The 26,763-nt window shown below is 36.9% G+C and overlaps 1 protein-coding gene across 2 annotated transcripts in view; it reads left to right on the forward strand.

Moving 5' to 3' along the window:
- The window catches only part of spg (dedicator of cytokinesis spg), an 869,351-nt gene that overhangs the window by 622,165 nt on the left and 220,423 nt on the right, over positions 1–26,763 (forward strand). For both annotated transcript variants that reach the window (XM_090390789.1, XM_090390790.1), the window contains one exon: positions 19,794–19,895. In XM_090390789.1, the coding sequence (XP_090246915.1) occupies positions 19,794–19,895 (102 nt within the window). The remainder of the gene's footprint in view (positions 1–19,793; positions 19,896–26,763) is intronic.

The raw sequence follows: 26,763 nt of genomic DNA on the forward strand, positions 1-26,763 counted from the left end.
AGGTTAGGAGAATTCTTCATAGCCATGACTGACTCTAAAAATAGTTATGGTAGCACAGTAAAGTAACTATAACATGATATTGTGAAATTATATAATGAACAGCTCATCAGCATATATCATACTACATGATGCTATGCAACATGTAGAATGGAGGCAAGTATTAGGAGAATTAATGGTGAAAGAATCGGAGATTTACAAGTGTTGCTTGGGTTGATGTTTAAAGGCTGTGAGAATGGATGACATAATACTACATATTTTTAAAAAATGTGTAAAAGAGTTAGCCATGCCCTTGGCATGGTTATTTAATGAAAATCATGCACTGGTGAAGGTTTCTGAGAAGTGGAAAGAAGGCAAAATAGTATCTCTGCACAAGCATGGTTCTAGTTCAGAAGTTTTTGATTATAGAGCAGTCTGTATATATATATCAGTGGCATCGCATGCCCATTTTGGTTGGGTGTTGTTACACCCTGATAACTTAAGAATGTGAAAATTTCAGTTATCATGATGTAACAAGAGAAGAAATAAAAACCCTGTACAGATAACAAGCTTGTTCCTAAGCAGATATCATTAAGAGCCTTTGAAAGTAACGAATACAAAAAATAAAAAGCAAGATAAACATGCTTGTATCCAAGTGAAAAATATAGCTGAAATTGTTTGTTGAACTAAATAAAAAAAAAGGAAGGGAATTTTATTACAGTTGTGATATGATAAAATAAGCTTAAGTAAAGCAAAGAAGATTAGGCATAGGATTTTGTATGTGAGAGACTAGTTTTTACAATTGAAATAAGAGATTAAAGATTTGAGTTAATTCTTAGAAAATTTTGGAAAGGGGATTAATTAAGTATAGATGACATAGAGGTTAGCTTAAACAAAAACCAAAGCTCAAGGTCATAATTCCCGAATTGAGACTTCATCACGTGTCAGTCGCTTGCACACGGACCGCATGATGTCTCGGCAGAAAAACGCCACTCTAATTGGTCAGTGAAATCGACTCCAGTAAGGGGAGAAGAAAAGAAATTGAAGAAGGTGCCGGTAGGGGATATCATATAAAAGGGTTACGGAACCCCCCCCCCCATGAGGCTTTTTTCCTCAGAGTTTTTCTTCACGAGTCTTCGTATAGGTCTCACGCGGTTTTCCTGAGTGATGGGTTAGGGGTTTTCTCTGTCTGACACAATAAGGAAACGAAGTGTGCGGGATTTCGATTCCGTGTTCCTATTGTTAGAAATGAGGGATGCCATTTAGTTAAAAAGAGAGAAGATAATGTCAGTGTGTTTCATCGTCCAGTGATCGTAACAAGAGAAAGAAAATTCTATAAAGAAGTCAGTGCCCACGTGGTGAATTTCACAGCCATAGAATAGATGATCCTATGTATGTCTTTGATTGAAGAATGTAAGGTAAAGATTGTGTAAGCCCATATAAGTTATAGAAGAGTTCGTCCTAGGAAGGTAAAATATCAGAAAAAGGTAGAGGCCAGTGTAGAAGATCCAAGTCAAAAGGTACTGTAAAATCTCGTGTCAATTCAAATCATATGTAACTGTAGTCATTGTTCAATTACTGAACAGTAGAAAGGATTAATGAGAATTATACTAGGACTTTAGTGCATGTCAAACTAGAATAAAAATGAGCTTGTTACTATTATTTAATACGTATTCATGTGCCTAGAGATTTATGCATGTACATTGTAATTTAATTAAAAGAGTTTTAAAGGTCAAAAGTGTGTATTAGCTCAGCAAAAGGATAAATTATCCATATTGTCTTAGTGAGAAAATTAGAGTAACTGATTATATATGTCCTAGAAAATGCAGAATTATAGCGTGATCAAACCAGTAAGGGGTTAGACAAAGGATCAACTAGTTCTAGGATTATACTTGTTTGTATGTATAGAATCTGTTATGGCGACATGATCACAATTCTCAAGTAGGATCTTAACCTAACACTTGTGTTTAGCTAGTGAAAATTTGTATTATATATTCTTAGTATTGAATTGAGTTTTATTTGATAAAGAATGAATGGTATCATGTTTAAGAGTTCAATAAACTTTTGTTCATTGAAAATACAGTTGTCTGAGATTGCCGCTCAATGCACCACTTGTAACAACGTACGAACCTAATTACGTGGGGGAGGAAAATTTGTTAAGTTACGAGATAAAGGTCACGACTGCATATTAATTTCACACTCAGACATATTTTGATAATTGCTCCTTATTTTTGAATTTTATATCTTAAACTAAATGTCCTGAAAGGCGCAGTAAAAAATAAATATTTAGGGACACTAAGAGGAGAAGAAGCTTGAATATTTGTGTTTGGGTGATATCTCGTATATAAATAAGATTTGGACAAAGACAAGTAGAGTTTCACATGTAAGGTAGTTGAAAGCCTAATAATCGTAAATTGGGACACAACACTGTGCTATCGTGTGGGTTATGCAACCCGCGCTACAAATTTCACATCAATTTGATTGTATGCATGGGCACCTGCAGAAAATTTTCCATGGGGGTGGAAGCTTGGAGACAAATAATTACATCAATAAACGTCCTTTAGCATTTTTTGATGTAATTATTTGTCGATGTAAACTATAAATACATTCTTTTCATTTTGCATCGATTTTAATGATCTTTAATTCTTGGGAGGAAAAAAGTCTTCGGAATTGATACAGTTTTTAGCACAATTTCATATATAAAAAAATTGACCTGCATATTTTATTAAAAATCAACTAATTAATTAATCCCAAAATTCTAAATCAAATTATTTCAGTTTAAAAGCAAAAAAAATCATAAAACTAACAAGTAAAATAATATTAAATTACATACACTTACCTTTTAAAAATGTATTTTTCTGTTTAAATTGTTTCACTATAAATTTACAATTCACACTTCGCTCAGTGATTCACTAGACACAGAGGGAAACGAACACTGGTCGCTGTTTACAACAGTAATGAAAATTTTTTTCACAAATCAGAAAAAGATGAACCAAAAACAGGAACACTTGCTTTATTGCTGCAATTAAACATGTTCTATGGCTACCCCGATGGGCCAAAACACACCAACCCATAATAAAATTTTAAGACAGAAAAAGCATCCCATGGTCGATGGTGTAAGGTTACATATCTCAATCACTTTTATGATTATAATTTGTAGAATTTTTTACTTGATCCCTGGGGGTTCCCTGTTGCCCTCCCCCTTGTAGGCACACATGACCATATGATTGCATTTTCGATGTATGAAAGTTTTGAGAGTGCATAACACATCAGTGCTCATCTTAATTGGTCCAATGCAATTAATTGCAGGATAACTTTGAATATTTCTGCAGTAGGGGAACAATCGGTTTGGTTTAGGATTTATTAGAAAACAACAATGAACAAGAATGGTATATTTAAAATACTCAAAGATGAAAATATGTGAACCATCATTTATAAGACGTGAGAATAGGAAATGAAAGGAAAGAATAAGTGTGAGTAGAAATACTTTCATTAATGCTAAATGAATTATTAATAATTAACATTTGTGATATGTGTGTCCTATAAGTTGTTGGGTAGAGCGAATAGCACGAGCCTATAAAATCTAGGCATGAATACGTGAATTTATGATGGCATAATTAAAAAAAAACTTACGAGGAGACAGAGTATGGCAGGAATAAATATGGTTTAATGGAGCAGCCAATCATTTCGTAAAATTTGTTGCCCATGTTATGTGTATTTCTCTAGTTTGAGTATATTTCACTCCGTTTTCCAAGAATTTTCTTTTGTTTACTTAGACTCAGTGTATATAACATCCGATCATTATCGGAATTACCACACTTTCGGAAATCCTACATTCAAATTAGTTTTAGTATCAATGGTTTCATCTGTCTTATCAATCTCACATATGCTGGTATTTTTTTGTAGATCAAAACACTTTATAATACACAGAATATTTATTTTTATTCAGGAATAGATATTTTTTACTGTCTGTTGTTTCCGAAGACTAGAATAAAAATGTCTCTATATACCGTTAAAAACTTTGCAACCTCAACAGATGCTATACTGCAACAGCAAAAGAAAAAACAATTAGCATTTTTCTCCTAACATCCACTTTCAAATTTTCAGTTCCAGAAAACATGCATAACAACTGTTTGTAATAACATTGGATACGAAAAGTGCTCAACTCATGACAAGTGACAACATTCAATTGGTTTAGTTATTGACATAACCAATCACAGACACTAGGTGTTGGCAAGCTCTCAATGTGAGCTCACCCAGCCTCACCTTCTCAGCTTTTTAAAAATACTAGAACGCTAAGAATTTGACCCACTGCAACCTCTTTACATCTTTTCAAAGGGCACAAAGGGATATGCATTTTGAAAGCACACCAGGGCTATTAACGCGACTGTGACGCAATGCTTACTCGTTGAAAAGTGCCCTCTTCATGAAGCACTAATGCTTCATTATCCTCGTGAAGAAGGCAATGAAGCATTAGTATATCGTGTTTAATTTTAGGAATCACGCAAAGTCTGCAAACAATTAGGGGAGTCTTTATCGGGAATAAATGCAAAAATATAATATTGGTGATACTGATATTTCGTGGATGAGCACCACACACCTAGCACACCCGGAATATTCGACCCTGATATATATCTGCAGTTTTGGTCAAAGGGTTGAAGAAATTTGTTAGGGATAGAATACAAGATTTGGTTGATGGACATAAGATTCTCTGTGATGAGCGGGTCATGTTTTAGCAATCTGCTTACATTGTATAATGAAATGACGAATGCATTGGATAGGGGAGATTCATATACCAGTGATTTTCTTGGACTTTGCAAAGGCATTTGATAGATTACCAAATCACAGATTAGTATATAAGCTGTAGAAGATCGGTTTGCATTGGTGAAGAAGGATGTAGGAGTAGATTTTTTTTACATTGAAGATTGGCTTTCTGCAAACCAGCCATCTTACACAACTTGCTGTACTTCAGGAATTGGATGTTATTTAGGATCTTGGGAGACAGTAGACTAAACTTCCAAGGGCACATTGCAGTTGTTATGAAGCTGCACATTGTATTGCTTCTATGATTAAAACTACATTGGCATTTAAGGATAAGGTGATGGTGGTGGTCCTCTATTTAGCATTTCTCTGGCCACATATGGACTACTGTGCTCAAATTTAGTCACCTAGTTTTCATTGTGGTGTGGAAACACTAGAGAAGATCTGAAGATGAATGACCAAAGTGATGAGTGTTGGTTATGCAGAGTAGTTGTGTGAATGTGGATTACAGAGTTTGGTGGATAGAAGGAAATGAGGAGATATGATTGAGATTTTTAAGTTAGTTAAGGGATTCTACCAGATAAATATAGAAGAAATTGTAAAAAGAGTGGACATTAAGGTGAGAAGAATGAGAGGCCATTCCTGGAAGTTGTATAAAGATATGGTGAAGAAGGGTGAAGGAGTAAATTTTTTACATGAAGAGAATTATTGGTGAGTGGAGTGCATTGTGAATGTAGGGAGTTTAAATAATTTCAAGGTTAATTATGATAGACATGTTGCTGGTTGAGTGAGTCACCCATGATGAGTCTATTTACTCCATGGATATTACTGCAATAATTAAAACTGCCATTAATAACATATTTCTTTCATGTCCCCCCCCATTTTCTGCTTATTGAATGAATTTTTTTAACAGATAGGAACAACTCAATGGATCTATCACCATTTTGGTCACTTGTTCTGAATCTTTTCCTCCCTTTCACATCCCTATGAAACCCTAGTGATGTGGAAGTGGTGGAGAGGATTCACCAAATCCATGCACAGCAGTCAATATGATTTGGTCATATCAGTCTTATAAGGAGGAATAATAGTCTCCTTATATCTGCTTCAGTGTATTTTGGACATCCAAGGTGATCCTTTAAGCTATTTTGTCCACTTCTGTAATATGCTTTCTCCTCTTCAACTCTTCTCCATCACACCTAAATGTTTAGCTATGTAATTTCTTACCATTTTCATTTATGTAATGTACAGCTTGTACTCTTTCATACCACGTACGTAACCTTACCCTTTTCTGGTAACCATTATCTTTTGCCCAAACTGTCTATATGAATCATCTTGCAGGAAATCTAACTCATTCTTATTGCTTTTCTTAATTTAGCATAATTTGGAAACATATGGATATGCTGTTTTATGGATTGCCAGTATAATCAAGGGAATGTGACCATAAAACTTTTCCAAACATTTAAACGTAGACAAACCTCAAGGAAGTGGATGGGACTAGTGTACCCCAGATATGTGGTACACCAGTCCTGTGATGTATGTGGACTTTGCCTTATCTGTGCAGAAAATAGGCAAAGGCTACTGTACCAAGAATGGTGCAGCTAAAAGAGGTAGCTCAAGGGAGAAAGAGAAACCAAAGTCCAAAAAGACTTCATGAATCAGAATAGTAACCCTGAATGTGGGTTCCCTCACTGGAAGGCCAAGAAATTTTAGACTTGATTCAGCAGAAAAGGCTGGCGATATAGTGTGGGTACAAGAAACAAAAAATAGAAAGGAAAAACACACGAGATCGGAGGAGAATATAAATTATTTTATTGTGGCATGGACAGAGAGTAGAACAGAATGGGAATTGTATTCAATCAGGAACTTAAAGGAAATGTATTAGAAGTGAATAAGAAATCAGGTGGAATTGTTGCAACATCCGTAGTGGTGAAATTCTGACTTTGATGAGTGTGTACACACTTTAGGTTGGTTGTGATGAAAAGGAAAATTTCTGGAGAGACCTAGAATGTATAATTTTGGAATGACATGTCTATTATGGTCATGGAATTCTAAACATTCTATTCCATAACCTTAATGGACATGTTGGTGAAATTAATGAAGGTAGGAGGCAGTACAAGGATGATATGGAGTTGGAGCAAGGAACGTTGATGGTGATAGGATTGCAGATTTTGCAATGGCAGGGAATCTTGCTTTATTGTAAATGCCTTCTGTAGCCAACCACCAAACCATAGGTACATATACAAGCATGAGGGGGTGTATGCTACTAGGTGTATTCTTTGCAGTAGCAAACATATGAACGAGGTAAATGACTGTAAGGTAATATTAGCAGAGACAGTTTCAGAGCGGCACACAGAAGCAAGCAAAAGGGGCTCATCAAAACAAGATGATGGAAGCTGGACAAAAAAATGCCTTTAGAGGAGTATTTGTCAAAAAATAAAAAAAATAAAGAAGAAGCAATCTTTGCTGAAAATGACCCATTAGGAAATGGATAATATGGAGACTATACCGGAAATCATCCATAATACTGAGAAAGAGACATTGATCCAGATAATAGGAAATAATAAGATGAAGAAGAAAATGTAGTGGAATGTCAAGATACAAAAGTATATTAAGGAAAAGAAAATGGTCAAGCTGAAATGCAGCAAAGCAAGTGATGAGAATTGCAGAAGAGAATATAGGGAAGCAAAGATAGTAGTAGAAAAATCTAAAGCTTTAGCTTTAGATTTTAGGGGCCAAAAGAGCCCTCAGTTTAGCCAGGAAAAAAAGAGGTGGAAAAGCACAAATATATACCCAGCCAGGATAACCAAGGGAGAGAATGAAGAAATGGATCCTCTAGATACATGGAAAGAGGACACTGAGTTGGCTTTGCATTAGGAACACCCTCCTAACAATGCATTGGTCTACCTCTATGCAATCACAGCTCACAAATGTTTAGGAACAGATTCCACCCACAAGATGTCGAACATCCTCCATTGTGTAACTCGACCCATGTCTGCTGCAGCAACTCCCATCAGTTCAGTCTCATTCCATGGAGGAGGATCAGCAGTTCTCACACCCCATTCTAACATATCCCACACACGTTCAATTGGGTTACAGTCAGAAGAGTTTCAGGGCCAATGCAATGTGGCGAATTTGTTGCCGTGTTCCTCTAACCGCTCAGTAGTTGTATGAGCCCAATGACAAAGTGCATCGTCCTTTTGAAAGATGGCACTGTGGTTGGGAGACCTCCTCCAGATATTGATGGAGATGGTAGGCTAACAGGTCCCTGTGTAGCATTACCATTCAGCATTTGCATGATGATAACCAACGGACCTATGGCATGCCAGGGAAAAAGCTCCCTAGACCATAACACCACCTTCACTGGCTTGTTAAATTCCAACTGTGCAAATGGGGGGATAGGGCTTCATGCTGTTTACGTCAAGTGCAAACCTGGCCATCAGCATGGTGCAGCAGGAAACAGGACTCATCACCCCAAATAACCTTCTTCCACTTGTTGAGGATCCATTGCTAATCTTCCTTGGCTCATGTGAGCCATTGTTTGTGATGTCTTGCTGTCATCATGGATACCCTTGTTATTCTCCGGCTGTAGAACCCCAGGCAAAGCAAGGTATGGTTCGTGATGCATGTGGAAATGGGTCGAACTATCTTGCTGTTGTACTGGTGGGTGAGCTGTGTGGCTGTTGCACGTCATTGCTGAGATACCAGTCATGACACTTGACACTTACCTCTAGGATCAACCACATGTGGCTGACCAATGCGAGCCCTTCTGCTGGATGTCTGGTCATGGTTAATCTAGTCCAATTACATCCTTGATACAGTAGTATGGGAGCAACCAATAAATGCAGCTATTTCTGAAATACTGACACCCTGCCCTCTGGGCCCCAACTATCTGGCGTCAAATTGGCTTACGTCGGCACATTTCCTCATTACTGGCAAATGTTTACTGATTATGTACAGAGGATAGGTGTGCCCATTTATAGTAGCCACACATGACGTTGATATCACATGGTACTTTGTTATTGCATCAAATATGTAAATCGGGAGTGGGGGGATTCCTAATGCAGTTCCTAACTCAGTATATTTTGAGAAATTAATGAATGAAGTAAATATGAGTATACAAAAGGATGAGGGTGATCCAGTAATAGGGCCAATTCCTACCTAACAAGAAGGGTAGTCGAAGAAGAACTGAGAAAGATGACAGGAAGGCAGCTGGAACTGATGACATCCCTGTAGAAGTATTTTTTTATTATTATTATTATTACCCCAAGACCTCGTGGAGTCAAAGACTCATCTGGGAAATGTCGGATGATGAACTAGATGTGGCCCTATTAACAGATGCCTTTAACAGAATCACTGAAAACAAGAAAATTCCTGAGGAATGGAGAGAGAGAGAATATATACTGGTTCCAGTATATAAAAACAAAGTTGATATCCAGTCCCCTGCAGTAACTATAGAGGAATTAAACTTATCAGTTACACTCTGAAGATACAGGCAAGGATATTTGAGAAGAGATTGTGCAAGATTTGGTGTCAGTTAGTGAAGGGCAGTTTAGCTTTATGCTTGGCCAGGAAACTTTTGCACCATCTTTGCTCTATGACAGCTCATAGAAAGTTACTGGGGGGGAGGGAGCAACATGAAACTCTCCTTGGTCTTCATTGATTTGTCAGAGATCCAAGAAAAGAGATATGGAGAACTATGATGTAGAAAATGATCCCAGAAAAATATGTACACGTACTAGACATGTATGAGGATAGCAAAACAAGCATGTGATGCTGTGCATGAACCACTGAGGCATCCCCAGTAAAAGTAGGGGTTCATCAAGGATCAGCTATGAGCCCCTTCTTATTTGTCATGCTCTTGGATGGGTTGACAGATGTAAGAACTGAATCACCTTGGATGAATTATGTTTGCTGCTGCCGATGTATTATTTGCACAAAATCTGAGTAAGCAGAAGAAAGACTTGAACAGTGGAGGAAAGATTTCAAAGACACTGGCCCAATGACCAGTAGAAATAAGACAGAGCACGTCTTTTACGAAGCAGCAGGTTGTATAACATTACAGGGTGCACACACAAGTGTCTAGGTTCACATACTTAACAAAAATTCCTAGGATCATGTGTCCAAAGCAATGATACTTGGACTCGGAACTCAGTAGTCCAAAATTGTGATCCAAAAGTGTCTTGCAAATTAAAAGGACATATCTACAAAATGGTAGTAAGACCAGCACTAATGTATAGCAGTGGACCTTGCAGATGACCAAAAGATGAGAGAAGAGAATAGATGTTGGCAAAATGAGAATGATGAGACTTACAAGTGAATAAGATTGGATAAGATCAAACACCTGGTGATGTCAGGGACAATGAAGATGACCCAAATACCTTGGAAGATTAGGAAATTGAGGCTGAGGTGGTTTGTTCATGTTATGCAGCAACACAAAAGATCAGTAGGAAAGAGAGTGCCGGAGATAAAGCCACCAGGAAAAAGAAGGGGGAGACCTAAACAGTGCTGGCTGGACAGTGTGATTGAGGACCTCCAAAACCTTGAACTGGAGGAGGACATTGCTTGACAGAATTCAGTGAAGGAGGGTGATATGCTGCAGAGATCCCACTTGAGTGGGATTGATGCTGAAGATGAAGGAAACAACTGAATATTTTCTCCTTAAGTTGCACTCAGTATCATTAATATATGAATTAAATAGCAGTCCTTTGGCATGCCGTTTGCCTGGCTTCTGTATTCTTCCCTGCCATTTACTACTCTTTAATGTTTTTATATCAACCTTCCTCTTATCTGTGTCACAGGCTTCATATTTGCTACAGTTTACATTATAGGATCCCATGCAATATCTGCAAATGCTTTTGCAAAAGTCTGGCCAGCAAGATTCTGGTAAAGCCATAACCTTTATCCAAGTAAAGTTTTACATTATTATAGAAAGTGAGTAAATTTTTCAAGACCTACCTGCACAAACTTGTACTGCCCTCTTAGAATATCGTGTTCCTGTCCACTCATATCTGAATATCTTTAATCAGCTTTACCAATACCTTAACCACCACCACTACTACTGCTGAAATATTGATTGCTTCTTAATTTGCTAAGAAATACTGTTTGATTCTTAATTTCCTTCTGTCTTGTAGTCTCCTTTATGTAATGGAAAACTGTTTTGTCTTCTTTCCACTCTCCAGTCTAATTTAGAATAATTTAGAATCTGAGATGATACAATGAATGAAATAATCAAAAAGAAAAAAGAAGCCTATCACAAATGGTTAAGCAGTAAAAGATTAGAAGATGAAATAGAATATAAAAGAATAAGAGCCATAGCTAAAAGAGAATTCAGAAAAAGACATAGAGAATCATGGAACAATTTTTTTTCTAATTTAGAACATGATTTATATAAAATAAGACCCAATGTATATAAAATTTTGAAACATTTAAATGCAGATACCAAATAAAACATAAAATTAAACACAGAATTGAAATTAGATAGGCTTATACATTGGTTATGCATTTCTAAATCACTTAGGGAATTGAAACAACGTAGATCCGAATATAAATTAAATAATACTTTAATAGATATTTCCGATATTTCGGCAATGTCTCATTGCCATTTTCTAAAGGAACTTACAAAAAGGCAGGAGCACACAGGCCCTAACAATACAGTAACTGGAAATGAAGATATGAAGCTATCTTTCTCCTAGAAGTCCTGATGGTGCCCTCTGGCGGGCTAAGTAGGCGTTCTTGGCCGTTGAGCTGAAGGTCTGCTGATGTATGCCTCCCAAATTTGGGGCAGTCGCATACAACCAAATTTGTTGAGGTTTGGAGAGTTTCTTAGGGCAGAGGCTGATTCCATAAATAATCTTTTGAATTTATATTTGCTCCGGTGTATTATTTTGCTTTCTTCCACCGTATTCTGTGGCGAGTATCCAGAGCATGGTCTGCAAGACCAGAATGGCTATATTTGTCTCCTCCTTATTCACCAATGTCCCACTCAAGGAAACTTTAGAGCTAATCCAAGCTAAATTTTCTCCCAATATCTCAGCCCTATTTCAGTTCACAATGAACTCGGGCTATTTCGTTTGGCAGGGAAAATTCTACAAACAAATAGAGGGGACAGCCATGGGCTCACCACTCTCCCCACCCTTAGCCAATTTCTTTATGGAGACCTTTGAGGAAAAAGCCTTAGCCTCTGCCCCACAAAAACCAACCATATGGCTTCGCTGCGTTGACGATGTGTTCGCTATTTGGCCACATGGCTCTGAAACACTCCTCTCCTTCCTTACACACTTAAACAACCAACACGCCAGAATCAAGTTCACCCTGGAAAAAGACGAAAACAACTGCCTCCCCTTCCTAGACACACTAGTCACCCGCCAGCCTGATGGAACTTTGGTTTTCTCAGTTTACAGAAAACCCACCCATACAGGCAGATACATCCACCAACAATCTCACCCCCCCCCCTCACAACAATATGGAGTGGTAAAAACACTATACAACAGGGCTAAACTAATCTGTTCTAACGACATAGCCCTTAACACTGAACTAAATCACATCCTCAACACTTTCTCAGCCAATGGCTACCCCCCCAAAAAAATCCAAAAAATATAAAAACCTACAAACCACAGCCCCCCCCGCCACAAAAAAGATTACTCTAAATCCATCACCATTCCCTACATCCGAGGCACCTCAGAAAAAATTACCAAAATTCTAAAAAAACATGACCTCACCTCCTGTTACAGGCCTTACAGAAAATTGGCATCCCTTATCCGCTCTACCAAAGACCAACCACTTCCCCTAGACCTACCTGGTGTATACCAGGTCCCTTGCAGTTGTAAACTGTCGTACTTTGGCCAAACAGGCAGGACAGCGAATATCAGAATTTCTGAACACAAGGACTACATCCGGTTTTACAAATATAGCCATTCTGGTCTTGCAGACCATGCTCTGGATACTCGCCACAGAATACGGTGGAAGAAAGCAAAATAATACACCGGAGCAAATATAAATTCAAAAGATTATTTATGGAATCAGCCTCTGCCCTAAGAAACTCTCCAAACCTCAACAAATTTGGTTGTATGCGACTGCCCCAAATTTGGGAGGCATACATCAGCAGACCTTCAGCCCAACAGCCAAGAACGCCTACTTAGCCCGCCAGAGGGCACCATCAGGACTTCTAGGAGAAAGATAGCTTCATATCTTCATTTCCAGTTACTGTATTGTTAGGGCCTGTGTGCTCCTGCCTTTTTGTAAGTTCCTTTAGAAAATGGCAATGAGACATTGCCATTTTCTACAATGAGACATTGAAATATCTATTAAAGTATTATTTAATTTATATTCGGATCTACGTTGTTTCAATTCCCTAAGTGATTTAGAAATGAATTGAAATTAGAAGAATTTCTAAATTACTGTGGACAGACAAATATTTTAAAAAAGACAACTGGCTAATAATTAACGAAAATGAAAAGGAAATAACTAAAGAAGAATTAGAAATCAGCCTGAAAGAAACAAGAAACGGAAAATCACCTGGAGAAGATAAACTAGGTTCAGAACTATATAAATATGCAGGAACTAGATTCAAAGAAAGACTCTTATTATTTTTAAATAAAATTTATTCAACTGGTATCCCCCCCAGTAGAATGGAAAAAAGCAATTGTGATTCCTATCTTTAAAAAAAGTAATAGAGATGACCCTAAAAACTATAGAGGTATCAGTATACTAAATTCCTGTTACAAAATATATAGCAGAATCTTAAATAGCAAACTAATGAAATATTCCGAAAACTTTATTTTAGAAGTACAGAATGGATTTAGAAAAGGATGATCATGTATTGACCCGGCCTTTTGCCTAAAATTAATAATAGAGAAAAGAAGAGAATACAGTTTAGAAACACATATTGCATTTATTGACTTTGAAAAAAGCATTTGACAAAGTTACAAGAAACATATTATTTAACATATTAAAATCAAAAACCAAGTAATATCCTAAAAGCTATCACAAGTATATATGACAATAATCAAATACAAATAAGATTAAATCACAAGCTATCATATACGAGAGAGATAAACCAAGGAGTCCGACAGGGATGTCCCCTCTCAGCAACTCTTTTTAATATCTACTTAAATGAAATGGAATAAAAATTTACATCAAGGATTTAAACTTTCTCCTACAGTAAACTTAAACACTCTCCTCTTTGCCGACAACCAAATAATAATTACAAATTCTAACATAAACTACAGAAAGCTATTTTAGATCTAAATGAGATATCCAAAGATTATGGTATGATAATATTAACAGAAAAATCAAAAACTATAGCCTTCAAAGGACAAGATCCAGCAAGAATAAAATAGTAATAGATAACAAGATCTTAGAAAGGTGAATTCATTTAACTACCTAGGATGTAGGATCACATATGAAAATGAAAAAGATATAAACGTAAAAATTGCAAAATATTTAAAAATAACAGGTGTAATTAACTCTATATTTAAACCAAACCTAGTTCAAAAACAAACCAGACTAAAAGTATACAATACGTTAGCCCTACCAGTCTTAATGTATGGAAGTGAAATCTGGACAATAAAACAAAAAGACAAACAAAGATTAACAACAGCAGAAATGAAGTTTATGAGAAAAACTGCAAAGTATACCCTATTTGATCACAAAAGAAATGAAGAAATTATGAAAGAATTAAACCAAGAACCAGTAATAGAAAAAATTAAAAAATATAAACATAAATGGATGGAACACGTTCAAAGAATGAAAACAGAAAGATTACCAAAACAAGCCTTAAAGTACAAGCCATTAGGAAAAAAGAAAACCAGGACGTCCTCTTAAACGATTCAACGATGACTTCTAAGGCAGGAACAGGCCATGCTAGGCCTAAATCCTTGATATGCATGATGATGATGATAGACTGTAAATGACTGCATGATAGACTGTAATATTTTAAATCACTAAAAGATCAAAGTGATGACTTTGTTTGCCTCATATAATTAAGGATTGAACATCAAAGTGGAGTTTGTAAATGGTTAATGAATGCTGAAGTTCAGAAGACATTTCTTTGCAACAACTATAAATCTAAAATGTATTTTATCTAAAATTAATTTTAGATTTATTGATTCATTTTTTTACATAAGTGCAAAAAAATCCTCAGTAATTCTAGATCTGGAGATATATATACAGGCAGTCTCCGGTTACGTACAACCCAACTTACGGAATTCCGTACTTACGAACGGGCTCCCAAGGCTTCCCATGAGGATAATTAATAATTAAATTAATAATTTGCGAACTAGCTTCCTCTGTGCATGTAAACAAACCCACATGGCATAAGCAGTTTGTTGGTACAGCATCTTTACGTTAGCGGCTAGTCTCATTGTTTATATGGTCACTCACACACAGCATCACTTTCGTCTTAACTTTTTCATTAGATTTTGTGAGTCTGTGATTACCCTTATGACTATGCCTCCAAAGTGAAAGTCCACTGCAAGTCCAGGTGAGCCTGCAGTGAAGAGAAAGGTGATTACAGTAGAAACGAAAGTATAAATAATTAAGCATTCAGAGAGAGAGGCCAGGTGCCATCATTCATTGGGAAAGCATTAGGCTTCAGTCACTCATTAGAACAATTAGAACTGTCATAACTATTAGAACAATTATAAAGGATAAAGTGAGAATAATGGAACATTATTCTCACATTCTCTCATTATTCCATTATTCTCATTAATGGAATAATGGAACCCTTATGACCATGCCTCCAAAGTGAAAGTCCACTGCAAGTGCAGGTGAGCCTGCAGTGAAGAGAAAGGTGATTACAGTGGAAATGAAAGTATAAATAATTAAGCATTAAGAGAGAATCCAAGTGCCATCATTCATTGGGCTTCAGTCGCTCAACTATTAGAACAATTATAAAGGATAAAGTGAGGATAGTGGAACATGTGAAAGGCAGTGTTCCAACGAAAGCATATATTCTGTTAGTATGAATTAAAAGAAAGTGCACAATAGTTTCTATAACTTACTATTACAATACAGGAGTATTATTATTATTATTAAAGTATTACACTGTATTATTATTGACACATATGAGCCATATAGTATTGTTGTTATTATTATTAATACCGTATATGCGCTGTTCATCAGGGATCCAAGTTACATGTAAATCCGACCTAAAGATGTTCTCAGGAACGTATCTCATCCTTAACCTAGAGACTGCCTGTATATATATTTTAAACATACAGTAATATCTTAATTATCTAACCTCAAAATTACGAAATCCTTAAACCAGAATTGGTTAGCATGTCATCTGACTCCTGGAACAGCAATATATAACCTTAACCTGAGTTACTCAACAGCACATCAATTTCCCAATGCAGTCAAATAAATAAGGGATTACTGTATATTATATTTTAATAAGAATTAATAAAGTAAACAAATTTAATTGTGTCTTATAATGAATACATATAATTTTATCTTATAATGTCTTATAATGAATACATATAATTTTATCCCCTTTAAACTTTTTGGTTTACCTTTTTTTTCCCAAAAAAAGAATAAAAGAATAAATCACAATAATAAATAGATAAATATAACATATTAGTATTGCTCTGGGGGTGCTTAAGGGTCAAAGCAGTATAACTGAGAGGAGACCTCCACATAGCCTTTAAAGGAATGCAGAGAACCGACCAGGACTTCTGACCTAATGTCCAATCCTCACCTTCTCGTGGTGCACCCTGTTGGGTATCTACTTGGATACTGAATGAACGAGGATGGGCTGGCAATTTGAGATTTAGCCGACCAAATTGTATTCTTATTGGTTAAACCAAAATAAAAAATGATCGCACAACATGACAAAATTTCATGCCGGCTAGGGCGTCGCCCGGTTAAACAAGGCCCCCCGTTGTTTTCGCCAGGAGACCAGGGCGAACAGCGAAAAGTCGGCTACTAGAACAAATCTGAAAACACACCCCAAGTCAACATCACTAGAGTTAAAGATTGGTACTATCAACATAAGAAACCTGAATGGCAAAGAAATGGAGCTAGCTGAGGAATTAGATAAGTACCAGATCAACATTGTAGGGGTGACTGAAACAAAAAAGACAAAAACTGGTGAGATCTTTCTGAGCAATAAATACAAAATGTTTTATTCAGGCAATGACAATCAAGGAAAAGAAGGAGTAGCCATCCTATTCAACACAAAATACGAGGCTAATCTTCTTGAATGGCAGTCAGTCTCAAGTAGAGTAATGTGGGCAAATATGAGAATAGGGAACTGGACAATGAGACTTATTTGTGCCTATGGTCCCACAGAAGATTCTACTAATTTAGAAAAGGAGGAATTTTTTGATGTTTAGAAAAAGCAACTGACACAATGAAAATGGAAAAGTTGGTCCTTGTTGGAAATCTAAATAGCAGAGTAAGAAGTAATTGTCAGACATACAAACATATTTTGGGAAAATTTGGAGAAAAGAGCAAAGCTAATAATAATGGCAAATATCTGTTGGATTTCTGCTCGTGGACTAGTTATTACTAACACCATGTTCTAACATAGAAATGTGCACAAATTCACATGGAGAGAAGAGGCAAAGAATAAGAAAAGTCTCATTGACTATGTTATTGTTGATAGTGATGTTTTCTCTCTGGTGCAGGACACCAGAGTGTACAGAGGCTTTGAAATTGGAAGTGATCACTATATAGTCTTGAGCAGGATAAAACTGAATTTCATATTGAAAAGAATGGCATTTAAGAAAGTTTTAAAACGAATAAAAGTTGAGTAGCTCTCAGATGTGAACTGTAGACTAACATATACCAAGATTATTGAAGAAAAAACGAAAGCATGTGAGAACAGGAATCAAACCTTGGAGATACAGTGGCAAGCCTTGAAGAAATCCCTTATTGATTCAGCTAGAGAGGCATGTGGTGAGGTTGTCTGCAAGGATGGAAAAATCAGAACTCCATGGTGGAAACAGTAAGTTAAAGAGGCAGTGAAGGAAAAGAAGAAAGCATATCAAAAGTTCCTGGCAAATAAGTCCGCTTGTGCTCTTCAAGAATACAGATACAAATGGAAGAATACTAAACACTGTGTAAAACTAGCTAAATAAAAGTCATTGGAGGACTTTGGCGAGAATATAGAAAATAAATATCAAGAAGGTGGCAAAATATTCTGGAAGTTGTTGAAGAAGCTGAAGAATGGATGAAAGAGTGCTGTAAAAGGAATTAGAAATGATAAAGGTGACATGAAAACGGGAGAAAAAGATATCCTTGAAGTATGGAGTAATTACTTTGAAAAACCGCTAAATGAAACAAGCAGTGATGACAGCACAGTGGTAAAAAACACTGACCAGGCATGCAGCCAGGAATACATATCCATACTTGAAGTAGAAAAAGCCATCAAAGGCTTGAAATGTGGAAAGGCAGCAGGAGTAGATGATATTCGACCAGAAATGCTAAAGTATGGTGGTATAAGAGAGTCTTACAGTGGCTGCACTGCATAGTTCAGAAAGCCTGGACAGAGGGACGAATTCCCGATGATTGGAGTAGAGCTCTCATAGTACCCATATATAAAAAGAGAAATAAAACTGAATGTGAGAATTACAGAGGTATTTCCCTGCTGAGTGTTCCTGGCAAGATCTATGCAAGTATACTTCAGAAACGGTTGAGAAGAATTGTGGAAGAAAAGCTTTGTGAAGAACAAGCTGGATTCAGGCCAAATAGAGGTTGTCAGGATCAGATCTTCACTTTACGACAAATAGTCGAGAAAGCATGGGAATATAACAAAGATATGTATTTAAGTTTTGTCAATTTGGAAAAGGCATTTGACAAGGTGCCAAGAGAGAAGCTGTTCAATATCCTGCAGTTATATGGTGTCAATGGGGCATTATATCAAGCAATACTTAGTCTTTATTTGAGTGGTAAGTCAGCAGTTAGAATTGTAGGAAGTACAGGAAGATGGTTTAATGTTAAATCTGGTGTGAGACAAGGATGTACATTATCCCCTCTGTTATTCATTATCTATATGGATCACATTATGAAGGAAAGTGGTATTAAACCGGATATCAAAATTGTAGATGTTAATGTCAGTTCTTTGCTTTATGTGGATGATGTTACACTTCTAAATAAATCTGCTACAAGTCTGCAAGATTCTCTGACTAAATTGAATAGCTGTTGTAATAGATATGGTATGAAGGTCAGCAATAAAAAGACAAAGTCAATGAAAATAGGCAGAATCATTGAAAATGTCAACTCTGTTGTGAATGGAGAACCTGTGGAACAAGTAAAACATTTCAGCTACTTAGGCACAATTTTTACTGAAGATGTTAAATATAGAAATTAAATATAGATATTAAATATAGAAATAGACAACAGAATCAGTATGGTGGGAAGTCAATTGAATAAATTCATATGGAATAAGAGAGAAATTAGTCGGAACACTAAATTAGCTGTATACAAGACAATGTTCAAACCAGTTTTTACTTATTAATCTGAGAGCTGGGTCAGAAATAAAACACTTGACCAAAGACTAGAAACCGCCGATATGAGAGTCCTGAGAAAGATTAGCAAAATCTTTCTCAGTCATGAACAGATGGCATCAATGGCAATATCATATTAAAAACGAGGATATTAGGAAAGAACTTAACATTGTCAGCATCCAGGAATGCGTTAGCAGAGCTAATCTCAGGTGGTATGGTCACTTAAACAGAATGGGCGAAGAAAGATTAGCAAAACAAGTGTTCTCTGCCAGGTTGGCAGCAAAACGACCCAGAGGAAGACCAAGATATAGGTGGATTGATACAGTACAAAGTGCCTTAGATGAAAGAAATATAAGATCTGTGAATGTTGGCGTCTTGACAAGTAACAGACTGATTTGGAGGAAAATTGTAGATAGGAAGTTAGTAATGATGTAATTTTTTTCATGTACTACTGTCATATCCTGTACACCCCTTGAGGGTACATGGCAGGAATTTGATGATGATGATAGTATTGATCTGTTGTTAGTTGAGTTTCTTTATAATTCTTTGTTGATTAAAAAAAAAAAAAAAAAAATTAATGCAAAATTTCTATCATATCTAACTTTTCAGTCTTTTAGAGAAAGTACGAGCCAGTGATCCTGCTTGGAAGGACAATGGAATTGCTTTTATCAATTCCATAACACGATTATTGGAAAGACTTTTAGATTACAGGTAAGCATTGATTAAATCATTCTGATTATTATAGACTCTTTTTCTGTTAATTAATGGAGAACAAATTAGTATATATTAGTATCTGTCAGTCTCTACTATTCTGTTCTCATTTCTGTCCCTCTTAAGAATTATATTTAATTTAAAGAAATTAAATATATTCTCACTGAGATTGCATGGGATAAGGCTATGTCGAAAGGAAGTAAATGATTCTTGGGAACTAATCAAAAACTGTTTAAAAATGGTAGTGTTTGAATTCATTCCTAAGATCAAAAAGTTAAATGTAGGTATAAAATGAATGAATGAAGAGTTTAAGACATACAAATGGGAAAGGAAGGTATTTTGCAAGTAGCACAAAATGAATGGTAATAATCAGTTATATAAGAAGCATAAAGAGCAGGCCAGGAATGTTACTCAGTGGTAAGGGCTGTAAGGTTAAAGACTGCAAAGCATATAGCTGATATATTCATTTAACAGTTCATCCTCATTAGTGAGACATAATGAGCTTCAGTGATGAGAGTATGGTTTAAAAGGAGTTGCAACAAGACCAGTCTCAGAGATGGGGAAAGTAGGTAAAATTGTTCTACTTAACAAAGTGGATGATAAGATTGTTGCTACTAATTATTGTAAGTCAATTTGTGTATCTTGAGGTGTTGGAAAGATTGGGGGTAACTAGGATCCAGAATTATGTACATAATTGTGTGTGTGTGTGTGGTGTTCTCTGTGATGATTATCATAGGTTTGTTAAAGGGCAGAATATTTTAGTAGTCTACTTATGTGCTACAATAATGTAACAAATGCAAATTAACAAATGACAGGATATTTAGTTATCATCTTCTCGTGTAGCAATCTATCCAAGAACTTCACAAAATCTAAACATAAATAAACTGAAATAAATGGGATTAAATAAGATATTAATGAGTTGGGCATGTGATTGGCTGTTGAATTGGTGTTAGGAAGTTATGTTTAGAAGAGCTGTATCCCATGAGAGAATGGTCACTAATAGTGTACTAGAGTTAGGAGGGGTATGTTTCGGGACACATTATTGTGTAACATGCTAAGAGGATTGTGGCAGGCTTAACTGGAGACATGTAGTTGTTTGCAGATGATGCAAAGTTAAGAATTGTGAGGAGTGGTGGAGCAGATGTAGCCTTACAGGAAGATTTGAATAAATTCTGATTGATCATTTGAGTGGAGCTATCATTTCTGTTTTGCAAAATGTAAAGTTTTGAAATTAGTATGCAAGGTTGGATGTGAAGTATGCAATTAGTAGGGAAATTTTAAAGGAAGTGAAGAAGATGAGAAATCTGATATTGTAGATGTGGTGGAGGAATGTGATCTGAAGCGTAGGGGTGGTGTTGCTAAAATTTTGAGGATAGTGCAATGGGTTATGGCAGTGATGAGGCCCTTCACATATAGAAGCAGAAGTTAGTTCCATCATATGGAACCATAATATGTAAAACATTCCCCTTATTCATTGGACTATTTTACAGGAGAAATTTGTTCAGTCTGATGGATTACTGTGTGAAGCTCTGATTACCTGGGGATGAAAATATCTTTGATCCTATCAAAGGGAGTATGAAAGACACATAACTTGGTGATAGGTTACCAGATGTGGATGAGATTGGGATTTTTCATAGAATGGAGGTAGACAGGATGGGCCCATCCTTGGAAACTGTATAAGGAGGTTGTGAGTAAGAGACTGAGAAGTGGGTTCTTTAAACAGGTAATAGTTATTATCATTATTATTTTCAGACACCTCCAGGTAGTCCAAAGACTTATCGAGGGAGGGCACCTACTCTACAACTCTCTGTCTCCACCAATGAACTGCAACTACACCAATGCCATTGCCATTAGTATTTTCACAGACAATCACAAACATCCATGCCCCCAGCGGGATTCGAACCTGCAGCCTTTTGGCTGGAGAGTGGATACGCTAACCAATTGTTCAACCAGGCCAGCCAGTATTTGTATCTGCCTGAATGGAATGTATTAAGAGCTTGTAAGTGATCCTGTGCATAATGATAATGATCTCCTGTAATAAGTCTTCCGATTCATTTGTTAAGGCTTAAGTGCTGAGATAACATGTTGAAGGTTTAAGGAGTATTGACAGAACTAGGAAAGGATTAAAAACTAATTTTAATGCTTCCGGTATTTTGTCTCAATCACTGAGACATCTTCAGGGAGTACAAAAAACACTTATAACACACACAAAGACAACACTATACTTAATGAAACACGTAAGTGATGCTAAAGTCCTATCTAGGTGGTGTGCCCTCTATGGGCATTTGTAGACGGCCTAGGATGTAAACTGGGACTTCTGACAATCGTTGTTTACCAAATTTTGGGAAGTTTTATGCATCTGTATTTGTTTAAATTAAGTTGATTTCTGAATGCTGCTGCAGTTTCCAAAACCAGTCTTTCCTTTTTAAATGTACTATGGTGGAGCATGGTGGTTTTCATCCAGAAGTTCCTGTGAGTTGCATCCATTACATGGTCTGCAAGCCCAGTTTACCATAGTTGTTATTGCAGATGTACGATTTGTGTTCATCTAAATGGATAGTAGCTGATCTACTTGTCTGTCAGAATAAGCCAACTTGCAGGAACAGGGGTACTTATATACTCCAGGCATTGAGAGAGGAGGGAGCTCATCTTTGGTAGAATGGAAAAGGAGAGCAAGTTTCCTGTGGGGCTTAAAAACTGTGTAGAGGTTGTACTCTTTTCAAGACCTGGCTATTTTTTCCAATGTGCCACAAACATTAGAGGATGGTGATGGCATTTCTGAAATCCTTCTGAAAGCGATGGCCTAGAAGTAGGGTGGGAACTGATTATTTTTTTAACTCTCTGTAATTACTGTAGCCATTGGATAGGAAGGTGTTGTGTATATGGCTGAGTTCAGTTGAAAGAGATGTTCTGTTGGAACCAAGATTATAGACTCTATTAGTTAGAGTTTTAATGATGCCATATTTTTGAGAGGGGTGGTGACGGAAAAGTTTGTGAATGTATCTGCCTGTGTGAGTGGTTTTCTATATACAGTGAAGTGAGAGGTTACCATTCAGAGCATGTTACTGAGGTGTTTCAGAAGGATAAACTATTGTTATTTTCCTTTTCCATCATAAACTGGATTCTTTGATGTAGGCTATTGAAGTGATTGATAGAGGATTCTAATGTATCTGGGCCATGAGGCCAAATGGAGAATATCTGCATATCTTAGCCATATAGAAGGTTTGAAAGGGGCTGTTGTTAAACTCTGAATGAAAAGAAAAGTCAAAACCTTTACCTTCATTCAGATTTTCTAATGGAAAATGGTAAATCTCTAAGTTATGACATTAGCACATTAGCAGGAGTTTGATCCCAGAAATATCATCAGGTGCTGTCCTTTCGGACCCATAAATAAGAGTAAAGGACAAAACAAACTCTCCACGTCTCATAAAAGTAACCATTGACACACCAACGTGCACATCCAAATTAATAACAGCGATTAATAACAAGTTCAAGGACACTTGAACCCAATCGCACATACCTGCTCGACCTGACTTAAAATTGCCCAGAGAAAACAAGGACATAATCTTCGAAGACAACTTGAAAAACAATTGGATTATTGACTACAAACAGTACAAATTAGTGCAAAAATCAAGTGACATCCACTTCACTAACATTTTCAGTCTATCAAACCCCCACCCACTCTTTTTCATAGGAACTCATATATGTGCAGATCCTTCTGATCTGCATATATCTGACATACCTTGCCAAAGAGCACGAACATAAAATCAGCCAACTTTGACCTTCTTTGGTTGAAATATCCCTTTTCCAATTAGTCAAATTCATTTGCTGTCTCTATCGCTCCCCTAATGACACCAACCACTCTGAATTCTTTAATTTCCTCTCCTTAAAAATTGATTTTCTTCAGTCCCCCTTTCCTCACAATGAAATCATCCTCATAGAAGATTTTATTGTCCACTGTTCCAACTGGCTTTCCTTATTCTCCAGTTATACAAATCTTGCAGGCAGAGATGCCTAAACATTTGCAATCACTAACAACCTTACACAAATTGTTCACATGCCAACCAGAATACCAGATGACCTGAACCACTCCTCAAACACCCTAGATCTCTTCTTCAGCAATGCCCCTTCCAAATACACAGTGGATGGAGTGAGCCTCCCGTGTAATTCTGACCACAATCTAGTACTCACCCCCCCCCCCATGCAACAACACTTACACAATCATTCCCATACACAAGAGTAGTTTGGCACTATAACAGTGCCAAATGGGACGGCCTCCGTGACTTCTATGCTTCATTCCCATGATTAGACTATTGTTTCCGGCCTTCCAACCAAAACATATGCACCAAGTGTATCACCAAAATAATCCTCACTGGCATGGAAACATGTATCCCCCACTCTTCTCTGAACTGCTGCCCCCCCCCCTAACTAAACCCTAGTTTTCCAAAAGATGTGCCAGGGCTGTACAAATGAAAAATCAAGTATACCACAACTGTCTTACATCAAGAACTCCATCCTCCTTCAATGCTTATACCTAAGTCTGAAATAGATGCAAGTAAACTTGCAGCCTGCCTAAACATAAGCCAAGCCTTTTGGTCTTTTGCCAAAGCAACTGGCCATAACATTTGGCCAACACTATTCTCATCCCTATCATACCCAGATGGCTCTGTTGCATCATCACCTACAGAAAAAGCCAGTCTCCTGGCTTCACACTTTTCTTCCACTGCATACGTAACTGATAACAGGAAATGCCACCAACCATCACAGTGCCCAATATACAGTGCCCTTGTATCCTTTTTCCAGAAAGAGATTAAAAAAAACTATTGTTTAAATTAGACACAAAAAAAAGTCTGATACTGATGGCATTCCTCCAATTATCCTACATACATTTCGTATTGGGTTGTGTTTGTGCAAATAGAAAGATAAAAATAGAAAAGTGAATATCTACTCTATACTATAAAATGATAAGCTGAAATTGGAAATGGATGTGACGTCGGCTTGAAACAGATGTAGGCTGTAACGATTTTGTCAAGTTATTTGAAATGTTTTGAAACTCATGGGCTACCCTGAGTGTCGAGTCTTCAAAATTCGAGTCATCGGAATTCAAGGAGAACCGGCCTACCAGTCCAGAACAGGGGGGTGGCGTAGGCGTCGTGGGGGAAGAGTCCCCTAGTGTGTGTGTATATATATATATTCGAGGTAACCTGGAACAGGTCCGTCAATGTGCCCTGAAAACTCCCAATGGGCAGTCCTGAATAAAGTGATTGAATTGATGGTCTGTTGATCAGCACCATAATCACATGTTGAGGATTGATGCAGGTCCCACTTGTACATCTGGCATGGCCTGTCCTCAGGCAGTTGAGTGTGCTCCACTGCTGTCAAAGCTAGGGGCCTCTATTGTGGAGTCTATGAGGTGTCCATTTTTTACTGTTCAAGTAAGCCAGCAATTCTTCATTTCAGTTTCAGGAGAATATGTATCTGGTTGCTGATTTTTCCAGATCAGGTTTCTTAATTTAAGCGAATAGATGGTAGATTTCGGAGGTCCTCATGGATGGGGTAAGTTGTTATTTCCCATACATTTTATCTACTCTCTGTTATTGGCAGCTTTCCTCCTTATGTCTGGTGGTATGATGTTAGAGAGTGTTGGTAGCCACTCAACAGGTGTAGACTTTATGCATCCCGTGATGATTCTCATGGTATCATTAAGTTGCACGTTGATCTTGCCAGCGTAATGACTCGAATACCAGACTGGAGCACAGTATTCTGCACAAAAGTACATTGTTTCAGATGAACTTGCATTCTTGCTATTATTGTCACTTAACTATGTGTCCTAAAGAGAAAATCTTACCTAACCATCATGTCAACTAGTATTTTTTCCTTTCGTTGGGAAGTCCAGTATGACATACATTGGACTGCCATTCTCCTCTTTGGTATGCATGTGAAAAAGATTATAAAATTTCTTGATGTGAATGTAGACGTTACCTGCACCAAACATGATAATCTTCCCCATAAAAGATTTATACTTCACTATGCTAGCTGTGGATATTGCATATTTCATCATCAGTCTACCTGCAACTGTTTTGTCCACACAGCACAGAGAAGTCTGATTTTTTATCTGTCTCTGCTAACAGTTCAACATCTGAGTCCTTTGTTGGAAGTGCTGCTTTGTGTTGTCTGATCCATTGTCTCATATCAGATGCCACCTGAATGTAGTAACTACTGTTGTGTTGCATTCCATACATCTTGTGCTTTAACACAAAAAAAAAAAAACTGCTACAACAATACTCTACAATCGCTTTATCAAATAAAGGCCCTTAATTTTGATGTTTACCCATGCTAGATTCCCAGCAATGTTGGAATCAAGAGTTATTGCTAATGTGCTGTTGGATCATACAGACATAGAAAAGACAAACAGAATATTTGTTAGTCTCCATTCAGGTTACAGATAGTTAATAAAAGCAAAGTTAACTGAATAGCTGCAGACTTTCTGGGAGGAAGCTCTAAATTGCTTAAAATGCACTGCATTTAAGGCAGTTTATGTCTGCATCTGGCAGATATAAATTGCCTTATATCTGCCATAAGGGAGAACAACAATGCTCTTTGCATCGTTGTTGTTCTCTCTTATACAACAAATGCATGGTTGTATGGTGACTGTTGGCCAAGTCTCACTAATGCCCATAGTTTTTGGGAAGATTGCCCAAACAAATACCAGAAACTCTTTCCCATTATTCTTGATACTTCTGGCATTAGTATACATAAACTGCAGTATTCTCTTAGGTCCACAACTACCTTTATACCTTCTATTCAGTTTCATTACCTGAGAGACTAGATTCTGCATTTTTGTTTATTCTCATACACTTGTATTCCT

The sequence above is a fragment of the Typopeltis vanoorti genome, chromosome 3 (assembly GCF_054136105.1).
Source record: "Typopeltis vanoorti isolate ZY-2024b chromosome 3, IOZ_Tvanoo_1.0, whole genome shotgun sequence".
Taxonomy (NCBI): Eukaryota; Metazoa; Arthropoda; class Arachnida; order Uropygi; family Thelyphonidae; genus Typopeltis; species Typopeltis vanoorti.